Source organism: Excalfactoria chinensis, chromosome 2 (genome assembly GCF_039878825.1).
Source record: "Excalfactoria chinensis isolate bCotChi1 chromosome 2, bCotChi1.hap2, whole genome shotgun sequence".
Classification (NCBI taxonomy): domain Eukaryota; kingdom Metazoa; phylum Chordata; class Aves; order Galliformes; family Phasianidae; genus Excalfactoria; species Excalfactoria chinensis.
The window spans coordinates 13,052,275-13,074,273 of NC_092826.1; the positions used below are offsets into that span (position 1 = coordinate 13,052,275).

Sequence of the window (21,999 nt, forward strand, 5' to 3'; positions counted from 1 at the left end):
TGGGATTTTTTCAGTTGTTTCACAGCATTAAAAAAAAAAAAAAAAAAAAAAGGATCTCTAGAAATTTCTTATATGAACAGTATTCCTTATAAACATTAACTGGCAGAAACACAGGCTTATGAGCTGCATTTTTATTTCTCTAGAGACCTAGCTACTGTATATTTATGATGGGCACCAACAATGAGATGACAAGCCTAACTCAAAGCCCACTGAAACTAACTTACACTGTTTGATTAACAGTGGGAGCTTGCTATGGATTTGCTGCTTTTGCTTCTCTGGTATCTGAGTGGGGAGCAATTTGCATCACCTACCACCCAGGGTCAGAAGTTGACTCTGGTGCTTGGTATTGACAGTCAGAAGACTGTATTGCTGTGTCCCAGCTCTTGATGACAACATTAATTTGGCTTCAATAACTTCTGTTGATGGAGCTGGTGTATCATTCTTTGTAATGCTTTGTTGGCTCCTGTGCGGAAAATAATGTACTCAGTACAGCTACTTGTACATGGTCAGTGATGGACATATAGAAAATGGCCATCTCTTCACAACTCAAGGAAGATGTCAGGGTAGATCCAGACCATCAGCACTGCTGTCTCTTTATCTAGGCAGCATGTCCACTAATATACCCAACAGTAGATATCAAAGTACTAGAAGTCTCTGAAAAGGTTACAGGAACAGTTAGAGCATCCAGTCAAGTAATGAAGTGGTAACAGCTACCTGACAGATGCCAGCAATACGCCTCTGGGTAGCTGGATTTCCATGCCAGCTTTCACATTGCCTCTTAGAAAGAACTCATCACTAATTCAGGTGTCTCAAATTTTTATCATGTTGACGAGTATAATCAGCATCTGTTTCAGTCTCAGGTTATGCTTGATGGGTGTTCAAACCATTACAGATGTACAAGGAGGAATGTGCTGGGCTGTCCTTGAAGACTATGGCTTCCTGACTTAGCATAGCTGGATTTTGTAAAACAATGTGCAGGCTTTTTCCACCTCCCTCTTGCCAATCCCACACAGCCTCGTGACTCAGAGGGGCAAAACTGCACAATTCAGAGGCAGTGTGGGCCCCAGGTTTTAAATGCTTGCGAGCTGGAGAACTGAGGTTTTGGTCTGGCCTACGAAAAAGGGCAGAAAACCATCTGTGAAAATTGGATGCACGACTAGGTTTGGCCTCTACCCCAGGATCCCACAGCGTCTATGATAATCACTTTCTGGGTATCTGCAGGTTAGGAAAAGGAATACTTTGTTCAGACCTCTGAGGGGAAATTCATGCCCTGGCTCCATGGCTGGGGGCACCGGCCTAGAGAAGGCCGATGGGTCAGAGCCCCCACAGAGCTCCAGGCTGGTACCCAAGGACCTACCAAGGAAAAGGGATGCAAAATCATCAGTGTTTTATCTACACTGCTTCAGGAAATAAATAAATAAATAAATAAATAAATAAATGCTCTTTTCTGATTAAAAACACCGCATGGCATGGGGAAGAAGGAAGAAGCACGGAGCCCTTTGCCCAGTGGGCGGCATGGGCACTTGGCCAGGGCAACAGGGTTGCTTCTGGCATTCCCATGTCGACAGGGAAGGGAAACCAACAGGGTTTCTCCTTCCCCTCCACCTCCCCTTTCCTGACCTTTGTTTCCCAGCCAGCCCTGCTCCTGGAAATCCCTGGGCAACCAGGCAGAAAGGAGCCTGTGGGCTTGGTGGTGAATGGCAGCCCTGGGTGAGCTCCAGGCTCTCTGTGGGGGCTGTCTGTGGGGCCGTGGGGCCTGCAGCTCACCCGCTGGCAGTGATTTCTAAACATGTCCCCTATAAGCCTGACTGCTGAGACGTCGTCCTGGAAGCGTGTCTCCCCACTAAGCCAGCTGCGTAGGGGAGAGGAGGGGGGGGGGGAAAGACAGACAGACAGACAGAGCCCAATTAAACCCTCCCCTGGCCAGCCCCTGACACTCCCTCCTGCATTTTCCAGTCTGTGGTTACAGCGCTCAAAGAGTTCCATTAAATCATCAGATTTTACAGGTTCCTTAAAAAAAAAAAAAAAAAAAAAAAAAAAAAAAAAAAAAAAAGGGAGAGAGAGAGAAAAGTTTGGTCATAGTAGGGAATGAGTGATCAAAGCTGAGCCAAAGCTTCCTGTTACACCGGGACTATATATATACCGTGTCTTTAATGTTGGGGGATGTCAGCAGGCTGCTAGGAGGCTGGAGCGCTGGCTAGCTCTGCCTGCTTTCCCAGCGCGCTGAGGTTTCTTCCACCAACCACAATGAACAAGTTCCTGTGCTGCACGCTTGTGGTAAGTCCCTTCAGAGAGGTAGATAGGGCTTGAGATGGATTGCAGCTTCAGAGATGAGGCTGAAAAGACACGGGGCTTTTCTATTGTATTTTTGCTGTTGTTTTGCTTTGTATTTTGTTTGTTTTTCTTTTGCCTTTTCTCCATTTTCCTGCTGAACTCTTTTTGTTTGATCACACTGGGCTTTCCTGATGAGGTTTGGAGTGAGATGGACATGTCTCGCGTCAGGAAGAAAGCAGAGATTTTGATCCCTTTCTTAAGGTAGTGGCATGATTTACTTTTGTTTTGCCTCCTTTCTTATTTTCCTCTCACCTTTTCCAAGCCTTCATTGTGCTGTTCTAATATAAAATACTGTATGTAAGAATGAGTTTTAGAAACAGCAGGCTGGGACGTTTATATTTGATTTACAGAAGGTCCATTCCTGCCTGTCTGTGTAATCGTTCCTGCAGTGACACAAGGCAGTGTCTCACATACTGGGTTGGCTTCCTTTCCCTGAAAAACCAGTGTGGACTCCAGAAAAAAAAAGCTTGTGTGCTTATTTTGGCTAAGAAAATTCAGCTTCATGTGTAAGAAAATGATGAATTGGGAGCTGTGTCTGTAGCTTTTACAGAAAAATAAAAATAAAGTAAAAAAAAAGTATGTTATTAAATCAGGTAAAGCCCCTTATTAAATAAGTTTTTGTTTACTTGGTGATTTACAAAGATACTTCCAGCTGCAAATTTGGAGATGTTAGCAGTGCAATAAATCTTTCAAAAGACCATTTAATCTGTTTAGCTGTGTGGAATTTTATATGATGCCAGTTTAATTAAAACCTGCATACAGCCAGATACTGTGTAGCATCTGCTTGGAGACTACTCAACTTTTGGATAAGAAAGCATTTAAATAAAAACATTTTAAAAGTACTGTTCAGAGTAGGACGTTGTGTCTGCACAATAACTTGTTTCTCGTTTCTTTTGGAGGGTACAGGGACATTAATGTTGTGGTAGAACATCAGAACTGAGTTCCAGTTATTCTGAAAGCTCTTTATAAATGCACCAAGATTTCCAGGATCTGATGAGTAATGCGTGTTTATTACTTTCTGTAGGACTTTCTGAAAGAGCTTTTTGAGAAACAAACCAAAGTAATTAATGGTGCAAGAGAAGCAAAAATTGTCAGGCTTGTGGTTGGCAAGCTGAAATGCAGGACAACTTTTTTCATCTAAGGCGTAATATTGTGCCTTCCTTGTCTGTGAGGAAGCACAGAAATCTAGTTTGGAAATTTCAGCTTCTTATCTGTGGTTGTCATAAAGTACTCACATCAGCATTTTGGTTCTCCTTAAATGTAATGTGCCTGTTCATGTTCTTTCTTAAAGTCATAGTTTTTGGTGACGTTCAGCATAGCCTTTGGCAGCGGAGTCTCTGTGCTGAAATGTATCCCAGTGACAGGAGCGCATATCAGAGAACTTCATCATTCAACTCTTTTTTTTCCCCTTTCTATTTAAAAGCAATTTGTTTCATGTTATTGTGAAGTTTAAGTGCTGTCGGATGTTCTGTAGCTCTGAGGATAGTTTGAGTACTTGTTGTGTAAGAACACTCGTAGGAGGCACAGCAGCAGTTCAAAGTTGTGTGTGTTTGGTTTACACACTTTGGTTTTGGAGTCACCATCACTGAAAAGGACAGTTTGGACACGATGTACTTTCAGCCTTGGCCTCTTTGCTGAAGGTTTCAGCAAGGAGACCTGCTGTGGTAATGCATGCATGTATGTGTTGTTTGTCGGAACACTAAAAGTGCTTTCAAACACACAAGCCTTATGAAATAGGCTGAATTGAAAGAAACTCCCCAGAGCTGGATCTTGTTACTTGTCACGTAACTATCTTGACCCTTAAACGTGACCTTTCTCTATTTTGGATCTCTGGGTGCATGTGACATGCTTTTTCTGGCCTGCCTGTTGGGTTTGCTGTGTGTAGGCAGCAGTGGCTTTGCAGCCCGCGAGGGTAGGAGTTATCTTTCTGTCTGACTTTCCTTCTTTCTTTCTGTCTGTCTGCCTGCACGTGTGTTGGTTAAAAATAAAGCACCAAAGTTACCAGAATAATTTTAAAAGTTGTCAGAACTTAAATTAGACACACTTATCTAATCTAACTTTGCTCCTGTGGTAGTTAACTTTCATACTAGATTTATTACGCTGATGGTCTTCCTGAAGGAAAAACACCTGTTTGCACATAATTCTGTTAAATGCAGCCTGTTAGGCATGTCGGCATCATCTAAGTTTGGGATAGCTCCAACTCTTGATGTCATTCCAATGAATTATGTTCAAAAATAGGATTTATGGTTAAGATGCATATTTCAGTGAGTAGCTGGCTGGTCTCTCCTACTTTCTTCCAACACAGTCTTCAAGGGAAGTGAAACTCATAAATGAAGGCACGCAGTTCAGTTGAATGTCATTTTCCGATGAAAACTGTTTTCTAACTGAAACAATTGTTTCGACCCCAAAATTGCTCTGTGAGTGACAACTAACTGTGCGTCACTGCTAACGTTCCCAGATGAGAGAAAGAAATGCTGACAGTGGTTGATATCCACAGCTTTTAATACAGATGGCTCAAAAGAGTCACTAGCTGCATTTCTTAAATAAAACAGTGGCCACCAATCTGCAAAGCATTTTCTATTCAAAAGTAAGTCCTGTAACATGCAAAGTGAACGGATTGCTTTGAAACAGCTGGCAGAAGGGTGGAACAGCTTTATAAGCAGATCTGAAACCAGCAAAAATAACTCTCTTTTAGCTATTGTTGTGTACCTGGTGCTAAACTGTTTTCTGCTGAAAAATATTTCCCCTGGGCTGTGCTAAGAGAGTCTGTTATCTATGAGCTAAACAGTTATACATGTCTGTCACCCCAAGTAATTTACACTTAGTGATTGCATGGTCCCCACCCAAAACAGAGGAGTGATGAGGAGGAAATATCTCCCAGCAGGCTCTTTTTTCCCTAGAAGAAAAATAAATAAATAAATAAATAAATAAATAGAAGTTACAGTGGCTATTTGCAGTAGATGGCCACAGATCAGACCCAACACAAAGTGGCTTGTACTGAATCTGCAGAGGTCTTTTCCAGTCTTAATGATCCTATAATTCTATAAGTTATTGGTTAGGTAAACCTCTTTAATGCCATTCAGTGCCATATTTTGTCAGTAGGATTTCCCTGGGGTCTGTGCATGGGGCATTCTACCTAAGGACAGAGGGCCTCCTGCCCTCGCTTTGTGACAATACCTTGTGTAAAGACCAAAGTAGGAGAACTGTAAGGTTTTACTTTCAACCCAGTGCAAACACTAGGAGCAGTCTGACAAATGCCTTGAACAATTATTTATCAAGCTGGAAAGTATGTTTCAGAATACTTGTGGAATGCAAAACAGAAACAGATTCATCTTTCTCAGAAAATTAAACATTCTCCTTTGGTCTACAACCCCAAACCACAACACCAAGCTATATAATAATATTTTCATATGTTGAAAAACCACTTTCTTTTCCTTCACAAAGCAGTGATTTAAGGGGATGATGCTCAAAAGATTATTGCTTTATGGGCTTTGTATTCCAGTTCATTTTAATTCAACAAGAAAAGACAAGCGGCTTTTTGCCTTACATTTAAAGATGAAAGAAAAGGGTGTGTACTGTTTTCATGCCCTTTTACAATCGCATTATTTCTCTTTCAAAAGCATCTTCGAAGGGCCCAAATAAATGGACCGCACAGGCCTTTCATGTGAGCATTGACTGTTTTGCGTATGCTGACTAAAGATAGTATGGAAAAATATTGCTTTAGGCCTGATGTATGGAGTGACAGAATGAAAGAAATATCGTTTAGCCTTAAGTAACTCATTTTGGCTAAAACATTATTATTAAATATCAATACATAAACCCAGAGCTATTAGAATGTTTTAAAACATGAGTCCAATTTTGATATCATCCTCTAAGCTAAATACTCCAAGGTAGTTATCAGCAAGTCCTGCCTTCAGTTGTCTAAGCATATGCTTGCATGACACTGATTTAATCAGGATTGTGTTTTACAGTGTATTTACAATTCATCCCAACTGCTCACATGAGGATGGCCATCCTAAGAGGTGATCAAGATTTGCCTCATGGAGATAACTGATGGAGGACTGGGTTTTTCAGGCCTTTTCAGGGCACCTCATGGTGCCCAGCTGAGATGAACTTCTCCCAATAGGTTGATAGATGTAGTCAATGATACTAGATCTTTTCCTGTTGTTTTAGCAATAATTTATTACTGTTTGCACTTCCTATTAGCAGAATAAAATAAGTGAACAAGCTGGGGATTGTTTTCTTAAACTGAACCTTGCGTTTCTCCAGCACAGGAAAATCCTTTGCAATTCAGGACGTTCTGAATCAGTCTAACAGTTAATTTGTTGAGATGAAAAAGGTACTGAATGTTGGGATAGAAAGGATATGCTTATGTTTTAGAATTGAAAGAGGCTGTGTCTATTACATCCATCCCTCAGCTCTTTCAGGAAACCAAGCAGCTTTCAGAAATGCATCAAGAGCTATACTTAAACTACTTGGGTTTCTTGCACCTGCTTCTTGGTAAAAGGCTGTTCCTGGATTTCCTCTGACAAGAGAATCCCCTTTTCACTTGGCAACATTATCCTTTAACTGAGAAAATTCTTCTCTTGCCCTGTGTTCACTGTCTGTATTGAATCTATAGGTACAGTTCTAACTTGTCAAACTATTGAACAGTTAACTTCTTAATGGCAATGCTCTCCATTTCATCTCTCCTGACATTTCTTCTTATCTGTATTAACCTCTCCTAAACAAGAATAAACAGAATTTTATGCAATGTATTGAATGACAAATCCATAATTCTAGCCATGTACAACTTTGATGGAATCCAGCTTCAGTTTCTTAAGAGTTTAAAAGGTAAACTGAGGCCAGACTTCCAGTTTCTCACTTCTTTCAAGCTGGAACGTGCCTTTTTCTCCAACTAGTGCAAACATGCCAGTGACAGCATGATTTTAGGAGAAGTCTTGCTTTCATTGCAGCTCTTGGGAAGATTAACAGTTCTGATCACCACATTTACACGTGCTCCAGCAGTGCTGTTTCTTTACAGCAGAGATTTGGGAGTTTAATTCTTAGTGTGCCTTTATGTATGAACGTCTAGTTCAATCAGAGGCTTTACATGACTGAGGATTTGCTACCAACTTGGTCTTAGCATGGCTTAGGAGGAGAAGCGGCAGGAATGACATAAATACATTTCATTAGCATTTTAATTTGGTCCAGGAACATGTGTCTGAATGGCCTCTCCTGATCATCCTTATTTGCTGTATTTTAGTTTGCACAGCACAGCAGACTTAGAGTGCACAAGGTGGATTTGCAAAAATAACCTGGATTGATGAAAGTAAATCCAGAGAGATGGACTCTGGAGACACACCAGATGCACTGTAACTGCATGGTAGCAGCCTAAAGTTAGTCCCAAACAACCCCCACTGAATCGTGCTTCATGTGGATGTCAGGTGTTCAGCACCATCTGCTCTGCACCACAAATCTGCTATAACAGGCGACTCAGCTTGTTAATGCAAGCACAACTGGGGGGATGTTCTTTAGCATGTCTTACACTAGGGGACTGGACAATTTAGCGAAGTTCCCCTCTGACTTACTCCATGAGCTGAGGGACAGGAAGCTTTTTGTTCTGTTTGTGCCACATCGCTGCAGTAAAAGTGTAAAAAATCCTACTTAATTACCTTCCACCACCTCCCCTACCTTTTTGCAAAACTTCTGAGAAATAGCTTGCCTTCATTTTGATGCTTGGTTTAGGTTCAAGGATAACTTCTGATTTTCAGGCTGTATATTGAAACCCATAATGGTCACATGTTAGCTGCTCTCTGTCTGAATAGAAGACAATCTTCTATTATCTAAGCTTTTTCAAGGGATCTATAGCAGTTCTGTGAGGAAGGATGATATTTGGGACTGGAGTCTCAGGATGCACTTAGTAACATACAAATGGCTTTGTGGGTCTGAGAAAAAAAATAATCAAGAAAAATCCCTAAAATGCCCCATATGCTGCCTACATTAAGGGTTGATGCATGGAGGAGATGCAAGAGAAAGGTGGAAATACAGTGATATTTTTCCAAAACAGTCTTTCAGACTCATGCAATTTGGGATTTCTTGATTAAGAGGTGATGTTTGTGTTTATTTGAATGTTTCTCTTTTACTCTGTCCTGCTGAATTTTGCACCCAGCTGCTTGCTGTGTCTTGTGGCAGTGAAATACGTGGGTCGCTATACAGATGTGATTGCAAACATCAAATGATAGCAGTGGTGTGTAATACAGCTCTCTGTTGAAAATGATGTATGAGATGTCTTGGTAAAATACTGAGATACTAATTACATTTATAGCTTTGGTCTGACTGAAAGATCTTCAGCCAAAATTATTTATGAAATAAAAGAGTTTCTGCATACATGTGGTTCAGCCTGTGATTGGCAGATTATTGCAGCTATATAATTTGTGTTTCTGGAAAGACAAGTGCAATGTGCTTTTCTATTAAAAATGCAAAGAAAAAAATGAAATGCAAAGACTGATAGTCTCGCTGGCACTGATATATTAATCCTATTAGCATGTTTATTTGTTACACTCATTTAGATTAATAGTATTTAGCTTGGCAGCTATATGTATTTCCAGCATAATGCTTAGCACAGTCTTACACATTGTTCAGGTATGTTCTTGTTCCTCTCAGTCCAGACCTTTAAAGTGAAATAATTTTTTTTACTAAATGATACTATAATGAAAACTTGAATCAGTTCTTCTCTGCAGCTCTGTTGAATTGACTTGCTTCACATGGCAGTGGGCTCTTCAGGAAGGGAGTACCAACATTTTCTCCCCAAAAAACACCACGCTTTTACATCTTGAGTAATGAAATTGAAGTCTTTTAACCTAGGAAGCATCCTCTGTAGCTAATCCTCTCACTTGCCTCTTATCTGTGATTTCCCGTGTAAATTGCCAAGTAAGAAAAATAGACATGTTGTTGTTATTCCTACTCCTGCCTGTTACAGAGGCAGTTGATCATCACTGAAATGGTCCATCTAACCATTCAGTGCCTGAAAATGTGTGAGCAAAAGCAGAAGAGGCATGACTTGCTTTTCTGGTTGCTGTCCCTGATCATTTTCACAGTGTCAGATCTTCATCTGTGTTTGGTACTGTCTTGGCTTTCCATGCATATCTGCACAAAATATGGGTTTATTCTTGTTTTTGTGGCAGTTCTGCTTCATATTGAAGATGATTGTGTTCTGCAAACGGAGTGCCTTGGACTCTGTGGGATGCTGTAGTATCCACTATGGAATAAAAGCCATTGAATTAAAGCTGGCTATTCGCATCAACAATTGATGTGTTTATCAAGACTTCCTTATTACTAGTGTAATAGACGTAGATTTACCAAGGGTGGTGCATTTTTCATAGATGGAAAGCCATTCACATTCAAAAAATGTGCTGCACCCTCTTGTTAAACAAGATAGCATGAAACAGATCCAGTCATTTAAGAAAAATGAGCTATAGATAATCAGTAAACTTCAGTGAGCAGTAAGGAATTTCTTACAATGAAAGAGGCTGTACATTGAAAGTGTCAGAAGTGGATTCTACAAGTGTAAAGGAAAAACCAACAAATAGAAGAGATAAGTTACTGGGCTTAGTCAAGAGCGGCCAGAGGCGGTGGGGAAAATCTGTGCTATGTACATTTCATTGTTTAGCCCATGTAGGTACAGCTGTGTAACAAGTGGATTTGAAGACAGCAGAAGAATGCAGTTATGAATATTTTAAACTCCTAGTTTAGGCCCCTAGTGTTACTTGGTGCAAACTCAGTGACTCTTGTTAGTGCAAGTCACTGTCCTTTCCAGCCTTGATAAGAATGTTGTGTAAGGAGTGCTGTTCTGTGGCAGAAATGAGGGCCTTACTTGAAGCACCTTTAGGAAATTTAGAATCTGAATGAATAGGAAGAGTCAGTTCCACTACATTTTGAAGATTCTGCATTGGAAAAGAGGAAAATAGGTTCTTGAAATTGAATTTGCGACTCTATGTTAACTCACTAGGCCAAAAATAGCAGTAAAAACCATCAAAGCTTGATCTTTAATTTGAACAGATACCTAGGAAAGTGTTTTTATTCGGAGCTAGTTTGCTGCATGATTCTAAAGCATACGAGTTTTTAAAGGGAACCAAGAAGTATGTCAGGGTTCTCAGTGTGAAGGGCAAGCTCCTGGAAGACCCTTTAGGGCTGTGCTAAGGGAAGTAAACAAGAGAGACCTTTTACTTACGCTGGTGGGATTGCGTAACCAAAACTTTAGCGACAAGGGCAAAGTGGTGTGATACAGAAGGGAGGACACCTCAGACCATTAGGTCCTGAATTGCACCAGCAAAACGGACTTGGAGGAAGCAGAAGGGCTTTTGGCCAGAGCTGGACTGAATGCTTGAGTGGTGTTGAGCATTTCCTGCCTGTGCTTTTAGATAGGAAGTGGGAGCATTAGCCAGACCTGTTCCAGTTTGTATGAATAAGTCCTTACTATGCCTTTAATGAAGCATAGCATTCTCTGCCTTTGTATGAAGCTACCTCAACCTACTGACAGGGACTGTCATGTTGTGCCCCCAGAGCTGCCACATTTCAGTTCAAGATTAAATGGAAGTCAAATAAAGTTACTTATTGTTCTAGCCAGGTACCACCTTTTAAAGGTATTTGTGCTACTGGAGCAGTATGTGTCAGATTTGTTTGCTCAGATTCTTTTGTGTTTGGAGTGACTGATACTCAAGAACACCGGAGTGCATAATCCCGACCTTGCTGTGCAAGGAATGTGGTGCTAATGGAGCTGACAGGCCAAGTCTGCAGGTGCCAAGAGGCAAAAGGTCATTTTTTCATCCCACCCAGTGATATTAAAAGGATATAAGTGAGAGAGGAATGGCTCAGTAAGATCTTAAATTTTTCCCATAGACGTGGGAGAGACCCAGCAGCTGGTTTAACATAAATGTATTTTTGAAGATAGTGACATGGTTAGGCTCATAAACTCATCAAAGTGAAAGTTTGTATATGGCTGTGGTGCTCACCGAACTGAAGCAAGCAATGTTTTCTTTTCCTGTGGCTAGCTCTTGGACATCTCTGTCAAGTGGAGCATCCAGGACATCTCTCCCCCCAAGTATCTTCATTATGACCCGGGGACATCTCGTCAGGTTCTGTGCAACCAGTGCCCTCCTGGGAGCTATGTAAAGCAGCACTGTACGGCTAACAGCCCAACAGTGTGTGCCCCATGCCCAGATGAGTACTACGCCGAAGACTGGAACAGCAACGATGAGTGCCAGTACTGCAGTGCTGTTTGCAAAGAGCTACAGTACGTCAAGCAGGAGTGCACGAGCACGCAAGACCGTGTCTGCGAGTGCATTGAAGGCCGCTACTTGGAGCTGGAGTTTTGCTTGAAGCACACGGAGTGCCCTCCTGGGTTTGGCGTTGCACAGCCAGGTACGTGCTACTTGTCGGGAATCATGGAGTTAATTAGTGCTCTGTAATATGTTGGAGCTCACGGTGCTTACAGGATTAGGAAACAGGCTTGTCCAGATGAAGTTACAGGACAGTAAATTGTAAAGGCAATTGAACCCTCTCCTAGGCTGCCTCATTTGAACTGTAGCCAAAGGAATGTTTCTCAGTGGAATACCCCGCTTCTCTAACTTAATGGCAGCAGCAAATGTAGCAAATTGCGCTCTAATGAGAAACATGATGGATTGCCTCTTTTAAAGGAACATTATCTGTAATGTAGTATTTGTGTGTGTGATAAATAATAATGTTTTTCATTGTGAAATCTGCTGTTTCAAGCAACTGCGTATCTTAACAAACGCCAGGACCACTAAGTGTTTGACACCAACTGTATAATTATAACAATATTAATATAGCTCTAGCAGCACAGCAATATATGATAATAATTAATTACCAGCATCCTAAGTGGAACTCTTAGGGAAACTGTTACAATTATCATACAAACAACCTTTTTTCGTCAAGCAGACTGGCACTGTGCGGTATGTCTGGTGGGGATAGAGGGTGAAGCAGCGCTTTCCAATGGAGTGTATTCTTCATTTGAGACAGCATGAATTGTTAAACCAGTAATAAGCTCTTCTCTCTAAACAAAATACATTATTTATCATTTGGCAAGTGTCACGGCCCAGTTTGGCTCCAATATTTAATACAGCACGAAAGAGTTGTATACTGTCATTATACTGGAGACTGGTAACTGCCCAGAGATGAGCACTGAAGAAGGTAATAAGGAAAAATCAAAGCATCTCCTATAAAAACCTGTAGGCAGCCAGTCTCCAGCACTACAGAATGACTGCCCTAGTTGTTACGTTACAAAGTGAGAAACACAAAGACTGTAAATTCAGAGACATGCTGAATGATAGCTCAGGAGTCCTCTCTGGTTATGAACATTACACTGGAGAACAAGTCTGATGTAAGGAGCAGTGTCACTGATCACTGTTCCCTGAGTAACTGGCTGAGCTCTCTAACTTCATCCCACATCTGCTTTTGCCACCGTTAGGCATTTCTATGTAGTTCCACTGGCAGCGACCACATTTCCATATTACAACCTTAGATCCTTACATCTCCTGGCTTGGGTTAATGAAGTTCCATCGCACTTTGTCAGCAAGTCAAAAGGGAACACAAAACTTTCCAAAAGCCCACCCAAGAGACAAAGAGAGACAACCCTGCAAACACAGTGAAACCGTAGTGGACAGATTAGAATCCCTCAGTTTGTAATGAAACAAACTTTATAAGATAAATTGTTGAATTATGTAATTTATTGGAAAGTCGGTTTCTAAAAGCCCATCAGAATGAACAAGCTAAACCTAAGCAAACCTCAAACAAGGAATGAAAACACTATAAAAATTAATTGTGTCCTCCTGTGTCAATAGTCAGGTTTTGAGATGAGGCATCGGCTAGGAATTTAGTAAGCATGGACCACATTCTCTTCCCACTTTCTGCTACATGATACTGCTGAACTTTGTACTGATGTAAATTCAGATGAAAGGAAACATGAATACAGAGAATACACTCCTGCTGCCGCACAGGGTGATGGTGTGGTTCAGAGCCTAGTTCAAAACATAACAAATTAGAAATGAAATCAGACTGTTGCCCTGCTGACAGCAGCAACATTGGGAAGATACTTTGGTAGTCCCCATTTCTGCATGTGCATTAAGGCTTTGTTCCTTGCGGCTGCAGTCAGCCCTGTGTGTGGCAGGGCTTTCCAAAGCAATCCACTGGGAATCAGGACTTCTACCAGGCTGTTATCTCCCTGCTGTGCTGCTGCTTCCTGCAGGAGTGGGGGATTCCAGTCACCCTGGAGGGAGCGGCAGAAGGGCAGCTGTGATGGGGCCCTGAACAAGAGCAGCCAGATAAGGAGTGAAGAAGCTGGCAAGGCTGGGGGATGACTTTGTGCTCAGTGATAGATTGCCCGTTTATTTCCCTCTTGTGCTGGAAAGGTTACAGGGGAACTTCTGAACGGACCAGCTTAACGTTTGCAGGGACTCTCCTCTCTTCCTCTTCCTTTCTGGTGAAACACAGAGTGTCTGTAGGGTGGAAAATTGCTAAAAGTTCAGGCTTCTCAGAAAAAGTAATTACTGATTGCTCAGGTGCGGTTGTTGGCTTGAGTTTTGTATCATCTGGAGCCTCCAGCAGCAGGTGTTGGGGAAGTGAATGCCACGGCAGCTGTGCATGCAGCCTTACTGAGCTCCTCTGGTGTTGGCTGCAAAAATTGAGTGTTCGGGGGGTTGACAGTATCCAGGGCCTCTGATTTCCAGGTGTGCAGCAGCTAAAACTGTCCCCTTTGTTTTCACCTAGTGTCTGATGGAAGAAGTGCTAGATCCTGGAATCATACAATCCTCAGAGTTGGAAACGACCTTTAAAGGCCATCTAGTCCAGCTCCCCTGCAATGAACAAGGACATGCACAGCTAGATCAGATAGCCCAGGGCCTTGTCCAGCCTCAACTTAAAAGTCTCCAGGGATGGGATATCTACCACATCTCTGGGCAACTTGTACCTGTGCCTCACCACCCTCACTGTAAAAGACTCCTAATTTATATCTAACCTAAATCTAAATCTACCCGCTTTAAGCTTGAAGCCATTTCTCTTTGTTCTATCACAGCAGACCGTGCTAAAGAGTCTGTCCCCTTCTTTCCTGTAGATCTCCTTTAGATACCAAAAGGCTGCTCTCAGTTCACCTCACAGCCTTCTCTCCTCCAAGCTGAACAGCCTCAGCTCTCTCAGACTGTCCTTGGATGAGAGGTGTTCCATCCCTTGTACCATTTTTGCTGCCCTCCTCTGAATGCACTCCAACAGGTCTACATCAGATCAGATGTATGCAGATATTATTCTTTATTTCATTGCTAGCTGAAAACTCATGACTCTTTTCTCTGAGGAAATATCTCAAATAAACAAAACTTACTTCAAAACTAGTGCTGTAATAAGCATCCACACGTAAATACTACCAAGATACACTAGATGGAGGCACTTTCATATTCAAATAAGGTTTCTAATTATTTGCAAATAATTTTAAGTCCATGTTAAGTAATGCAATATTATGTAGTAGAGCTTATGCACTTGCTTGTGCCTGAATAACTGTGAATTAAGAGTGAATATAAAGCAATTATTTGTGCTATTATTTTCAGTGATATTAGACTGAAAGTTTTGTTTCAAAATACATGCATTAATTTCTTCTGCATTGAAGTGATGGAATATTGTTCTATTCTTTTATCATGCATTCAATTCTGAAATATAGAATCATAGAATGGCTTGGGCTACAAGGAACCTCAAAGCCCACCCAGTTCATGTTTTGAGTCAGCTCAAGCTGCACAGGGCCCTGTCTGACCTCACTTTGAATGTCTCCAGGGATGGGGCACCCACAGCTTCTCTGAGAAGCCCATGTCAGTACCTCACCACCCTCTGAGTCAAGAATTTTTTCCTGGCATTTAATCTGAATCTCCCCTCTTTTAGTTTAAAACTGTTCTCCTTTTCCTACCACTATCTACCCAAATAAAAACTTCATTTGCCTCTTGTCTATAAGCTCCTTTAAGTATTGGAAAGCCACAATGAGTTCTCCCCAAAGCCTTCTCCCAGCTAAAGAAGTCCAACTGTCTCAACCACCTCTCTTTGCAGGAGAGGTGCTCCAGCTCAGTGATTGTCTTTTGGCCCCAACAGCTCCACATCCTTCCCTTGCTGGGGGCCCCAGATCTAGATACAGTACTGCAGATGGGGCAGCATGAGGGCAGAGCAGGGGAGGACAATCCCTGTGCCTGCTGTCACCATTCTTCAGATGCAGCCTGGGATACTTTTGGCCTCCTGGGACTACAAGCACGCACTGCTGGCCCATGTTCAGTTTTTCACCCACCAGGATTTTGCATCAGTCTGTACATATATCCCTGACTCAAAGTGCAGCATCTTGCACTTGGCCATTTTGAACCTCATTACGTCTGCTTTTTGACCTTCTCTAGATGGCATCCTTTCCTTCAGTCATATCAACTGCACCACTTAGCATGGTGTCATCAGCAAATTTGCTGAGGGTATATGTCTTCTAAAGCACGATATAAATATATATGTATGTGTATTAAATGTTTTTCATGTCTTGGATGGTACTTTTAATATTTTATTCAAGCCAAGGAAAAAAATCAAAATGTTGGTGGAATTATGTTTCCCTGTATAATTTGATACTTCAGAAGTGGCAGTACTTATCAGAGGGTCTTTAGTTGTTATGCAGTTGAGTTATTTTTGGCACGAGTTGAAGTAATCCATTTGTGTAAGGTTCTCAGCAGAAGTTACGGAGTACAGTTTATCAGTGTCTTGTGCAATTATTTTACATGGTATTAGTAGGGGTGAAAGATGAAGGTCAGACATCAGATAATATCTGAATAGATTCAAGTAATTAGTGACTTAAAGATCCTTGCAGGAGTTGATAACAAGTACGTCTAAGAGTTCTATTTATTCTGTTACTCCAGCGGGAACATCATTATCTGAAAATTGTTTTTAAAACATAAAGTGTTGTTTGTTTGTTTGTTTGTTTGTTTCCCACGATACGATTCCTTCATAGCAACAAGAAAACCAGAAGTGACCGCAAATTTAGAAAGAACGTGTATTTTCATTTTTGTTTTTACCTCTTGAGCTCGCATGTAATTGAGTGCATTGTTTTCTTGTTTCCACAGGTACTCCTGAGAGTGACACTGTTTGTAAAAGATGCCCAGAGGGATTTTTCTCCAATGAAACGTCATCCAAAGCAGCCTGTCAGAAGCACACAAACTGCAGTGCTCTGGGTTTCAAAACAGCATTAAAAGGAAATGCAGTTCGTGACAACATCTGTCAGGAAAATGCAGATACATCACCTCAGAAATGTGGAATAGGTGTGTATCATATTAACAAACTCTGAAAACACACCTTTGACTGTCATCAATATGAATATATCAGCATTTATGATATAAATAACTAGCCCTTTACCTGATCTGGTAGTGGCTGGAGTCTTAATTCTTTCAGGCCGGTCTACACAGAACTCAAGCACAGATAGCAACACTAAAGACCACTTCCTAGTTTCAGTGAATTGTAATTGTTTTTCCTTATTAACCTTGCTGCATGCTGTGTAGTCCAAAGACACGCAGGGCAACAGAGCTGACACTGACGGACATGTTATTTTGCTCTCAGCACCCTGACCTAGCTGTAGTTGTCCCTGTTCATTGCAGTAAAGTTGGACTAGATGACCTTTAAGGGTCCCTTCCAACTCAAACAATTCTGTGATTCTATTTTGCTCTTTCTTTTTGTTTCAGATGTAACCCTGTGTGAAGAGGCTATGTTTAGGTTTGCTGTTCCTACTCATTTCACACCCAACTGGCTGAACACCCTCGCAGACAGTTTGCCTGGCACAAAGATCAGCACAGAAAATATCGAACGGATTAAACAAAGGCACAGTTCACAAGAGCAGACCTTCCAGCTTTTGAAATTATGGAAGCATCAAAACAAGGAGCAAGATATGGTCAAAAAGATTATTCAAGGTACCAAAAAGATTATTCAAGGATATTGTTAGCACTTATACTGTGAGAAACCTTATTGGCATTTTAAAAATTGCTTGGGATCGAATCCCTCCTGGTGATGTGTTATGCTCTGAGGAGGCCCCTCAGGGCTTGGCAGAAATTTATTGATGCAGTAAGCACACTGGAGCTGAGGGAAAGCAGGAACTTTCCTGATCAGCTCAAAGGACTGACTTCTTCACAGATGCATAGGCCCTTGGGAATACATGTGGTGTCACAGCCCATATTCTCTTTTGAGGCTGTACAGCATAGGAAGAATTTTTATTAGGTAGGGTGGAAGCATTTCCCACTGTTACACAACATACAGCAGTGGTTGGAGTAGGATGTGTACAGCTGAGTGTGCAGTTTGGTTTTATTATGAAATGGAGATTGACAGCTTGAACCTGGACATCTATACACAGAACGGGAACACATGGGAATAAAGAACATACAGACATGCTTTCTCTTCTTTTTCCCTTCCGGGACCTATTTGTCATGCCAACTGACTGCTTTGTTTGTGCTGAATCTGCCAAGACAGGTGTCAAAGTTGAAGCAGTACCACAATGTTAACATGGGGGTTGTATGAAAGTCAGGCTAACTCTTTTCATGTAAGCCACCACCAACAACCACCACATTTGAATGACCTTTTGTCTACTGGGAATAGACGATAGAAAAATGTTACAGAAATGTTTTTGCCGCTCCTTTTAAATATTTATGGCGATGTCAGATTGTACAGTGTCTAGAACGCTTCAAAACCTAAAATGACTATTTTAGCAAAGCTTGCCTAAATACTTCTGAGGAAGAATAAATTTTTTATTCACTGGAACCAAATATTAGAAGTCCTACCATGTACACAGAACATTGTACAAGATAAATGAAACAGGCTTATGGAAATAAATACTTGCTAGTAACTATGTGTGTAATTTGGGACTGTTTGTATTTGCAAAGTTCATGAAATTCTTCAGTTCTTTTCAGTATTGGAGCTTTGAAAAGCCAGTATTGCTGTAAGAACTACTTGAAATATATTTTTTTAAAAAACACAAAAACAAACAAATTGAGAAGGAATATTTGCTGTGTTATTTTGGAAGCTTTTGTGCAGGTCATTGTAAAGTTTTCCTGCATTGTAGAATCATAGAATCACAGAATGTCTTGGGTTGGAAGGGACCTCAAGGTCTCTTCCACCAAACTCCAATCCCCCTTCAGCAGGCAGGGCCACCAACCTCCACATTTAATACTAGACCAGGCTGCCCAGGGCCCCATCCAAATTGTACTTATGTCTCTTTTTGCTTTCTACAGACATTGATATTTGTGAAAATACTGTCTTAAAGCATCTCGGCCAACCAAATCTCACCTTTGAACATCTCAACACACTGATGGCAAGTCTGCCAGGCAAGAAAGTGGGAAAAGAAGATATCGAGCGCTCAATGAAATTGTGTCAGCATGCAGAGCAAGTTCTGAAGCTCCTCAATCTGTGGAGAATAAAGAATGGAGACCAGGACACCATTAAAGGTTTAATGTATGGACTGAAGCACTTGAAAACGTACCACTTTCCAAAAAGAATCATCCAAAGTCTGAAGAAAGTCATTAAGTTTCTTCACAGATTTACAATGTATAGATTATACCAGAAACTCTTTTTAGAAATGGTAGGAGATCAACTTAAATCAGTGAAAGTAAGATGTGTCTAATTCCAGTTATTTTTCGTTCTCCACTGACACTTTTTCCCTAATTACTGCCAGCAGTAATTAAACTGGAACGTTGTTTCCCTACATTATCTCTTTCTATTTATAGAAATGCCAGACTGGAATAGCTCTAAGTCTTCTGCAGTGTTCTTGGAGGTTTTTTATTGTGTTGTTTGTTTGTTCTCTTGGTTGGTTTTTGTTGTTGTTGTTGTTGTTCTTAATCACTTTTGTAAAAGCTATTAACCTGTTGATAACACTAAGAGCCTGATTCTGCATTTTCGCACATTCAGAGTTGAAAAGTCCCACTGTAGTCACTAGAGGAGAAAAGAATGCCGGACCAGGCTCTAATGCAGTATTTGCTATTTATATTCTTTGAGATATAAACATTTTTGTTGTACATATTTATTAAGTTAAATGGAAATTGTATGAGACTGAATTTGGGGGAGAGAAATGAAAAGTACACTGTATATTTTCTAGTTAAACAAAAATGATCCCATATATTTTTCTGGCAAAATTTTGTAGCATGCTCTAAAAAAAAAAAATCTTTATTTCTTTACATTTGGTATTTAAAGAAGTATTATTACTTAGTTTTATTTGTATAACTTGTTTTATCTTTGGGTAGGGATGTTTTAATTTATCCAATGATTTTATCTCAAATGTGGTGAAAATATAAGTGACCTGAATATTTAAATATTCTGTGAGGAAGTGAATGTATCGTATTTAAGAAGCTGGATTTTTACATAGAGTTTCATAATCTTATTTTATAAAACAATTAAATTTTTCAGATTGCTTTTTGACTGCTGTTTTACTCCTGACTCTGAAGTAGGAACTACTGACAAAGACATTCCGTGCAGATTTCAGTGCTTATCTTGGGCTTGGCTCTCCACTGCTCTCTGCCTGGTCCAGTAGTTAATATGTGAGCCAAGTAAATATTGACCAGCACTGGATTTTCATGGTTACTGCACAGGTGTAAAAGAATGTACAAAGTATTAGAGTATCCAGGTTCAGAGGGCCCAGGCAGACGCGATGCAACCGGTTACATCTCTATATAGTTGTCGACTTACGTGGCCCAGCATCACTCTTGGTCTGGCGTCATTCTTGCAGAGCTCACAACCTTTGCCCTGACCACAGCTTGTAATTTCATGGAGGAAAGATGATGCACTGACCCTGCTGAGCTTGGTAAGCCTCACATATTGCCACTGTGTTTAAAGGAAGGGAGCAAAGAGAGGTCACATAAAAAAAAATCACTTACTTTTGCCCTCAGCTGCAGAATGAGGCACCTGCAGAGAGATGGGCAACTAAAAATGGGAGCAGAGAGAATATGAATGCTGTTATTAAGAGCTCAAATAGTTTTAAGGACTTCTGATCTTTCACAGTGCAAGCCAAAGGCTTTGGTGGCTGCAGGGAGAGACTGCTCTGTTTCTTTCTTCCATCTACATGAACGGAGCTTAGATATTCAACATATTCCTTTCCCTCGTGTAAAGGAAGGAAAAGCCATTAACCTTGTGTGACAAATATTCCAATGCAGCAGATGATAGGATTTTAGGCAAAGAATGAGGAAGAGAATCTTGGTAGAAGTGATTGGTTCTCATCAAAAGAGCTCTCTTACTGAGAGTGCAAATGAGATATATTGCCTAAAAACACTTGGGTTTCATATTTCTCCGAATTTTCACATCACTTTTGGGATCCAAGTGCAAGTATTCAGCAATAGACTCCTCTTTATATTTCACATGCTAGATATTAGCATCTCATTTATCAGTGTAGCTGAAAAATGTTGAACGCACAGAAAAATATCCTACATTTGCCTTAGTTCATTTGAAATCAGTTACACGTGTTTACAACGGGAGCTGTTAGACAATGATACAAACGTAGAGCTAAATAGGTTGAAAGATGATAATGTTAGAGTCTCAAATTAGAAAACAGAGCTCAGATTTTTCCAGGCTTCTGCCAGGTGTGGAAGTTTGGGATGCAGGTATTAAAAATAGAATCTTCATCCTGCTGCCAGCACCATTAGGGTGCTACAGCACAAAGGAGAGGAATGCTACACACCTCCTGAAACATTTCCACCTTGACCCTTTCTATGTCAGATCTATCTATTACAAGAACTTAGCATTTGGCGGCGTACTTACAGTCTCAAGAAGCCATGTGGTAAAAATATCTTTGGAATTGATTTATCAGAGCTGAAAGGCCAGTGGACAATGCAGTTGCTTCTTGCTCAACACTTGATACATTTTTATTTTTTTTTTTAATGAATGCATTTAAGCTACTGCATTGCAACTAATTATGTATAATTCATTATAAATAACATAGTGTTTGTGGACCTTCATGAATAACAGTACTGCAGAAGATGCTCAGAGACACTGAGTATGAATAAGCCATGCTGTAGCCACCCTGTGCAATACTTCAGTACACCTGTATTTAGTTTTCCTTTGAAACTTCAGTGTTAAACTATTACCTGTGCTTTGTAAAATAAGATTTATTTATTTGTTTATTTATTGTCCAGACAGAAAGGTACGTTCTTGATGAATTATACTTTTTAATTCAGCTAACCAAATGTCCACACCAAGGTAGGGACTTCTCAGCCAGTTATGCCTCATTTATCAATTCAGCTTTGCTCAGCTGGAAGGAATCGTGCACTTCACATGGTGTGCAGCCGATGCCTTAACTGTATTCCCTTCCCCAAAGAGCCTCCAGCCCAAAATAGCCAAGACAAACAAAAGCAAGACCTGAGATAGTGAGGGAGAGATGAGGCAAACAGAAGTGGGAAGGCTGCTTGGAAAAAAAATGTGGGTTTGGGGGGTGGTTTGTTTTCAAGGAAGGTTGCAGGAGGAAAGAGGAGGTGTGAGGTGGGAAAGGAGGGAGACTTGAGGGATGGGGGCATGCGACATCAGCCAGAGATAAGGCTTGGGTTGTTCGGAGGAGGGATGCAGTGCTCCAAGTGCATTGACCAGGGTAGCTGTGCCTGTTCCCTTCTCAGCCTTACTTTGGGCCAGGATCAGGTGAAGGGAGATGTT

General features: G+C 40.9%; 1 protein-coding gene across 1 annotated transcript; it reads left to right on the forward strand.

Annotated features, from left to right (window-relative positions):
- The first annotated feature begins 1,925 nt into the window (after positions 1-1,925).
- Positions 1,926-19,782, forward strand: TNFRSF11B (TNF receptor superfamily member 11b). Its single transcript, XM_072329265.1, has 5 exons — positions 1,926-2,277; positions 11,367-11,736; positions 16,455-16,649; positions 17,067-17,291; positions 18,603-19,782. The coding sequence occupies exons 1-5, from the start codon at positions 2,248-2,250 to the stop codon at positions 18,989-18,991; spliced, it is 1,209 nt and encodes a 402-aa protein (XP_072185366.1). The 5' UTR covers positions 1,926-2,247; the 3' UTR covers positions 18,992-19,782.
- The last annotated feature ends 2,217 nt before the right edge of the window (positions 19,783-21,999 follow it).

Bases quoted from the DNA above. Each gene is read 5' to 3' on its own strand.
- TNFRSF11B (XM_072329265.1), top strand. From the start codon at position 2,248: ATGAACAAGTTCCTGTGCTGCACGCTTGTG. The intron at 2,278-11,366 runs GTAAGTCCCTTC...TCCTGTGGCTAG, and splicing joins TCCTGTGCTGCACGCTTGTG to CTCTTGGACATCTCTGTCAA. The intron at 11,737-16,454 runs GTACGTGCTACT...TTGTTTCCACAG, and splicing joins GTTTGGCGTTGCACAGCCAG to GTACTCCTGAGAGTGACACT.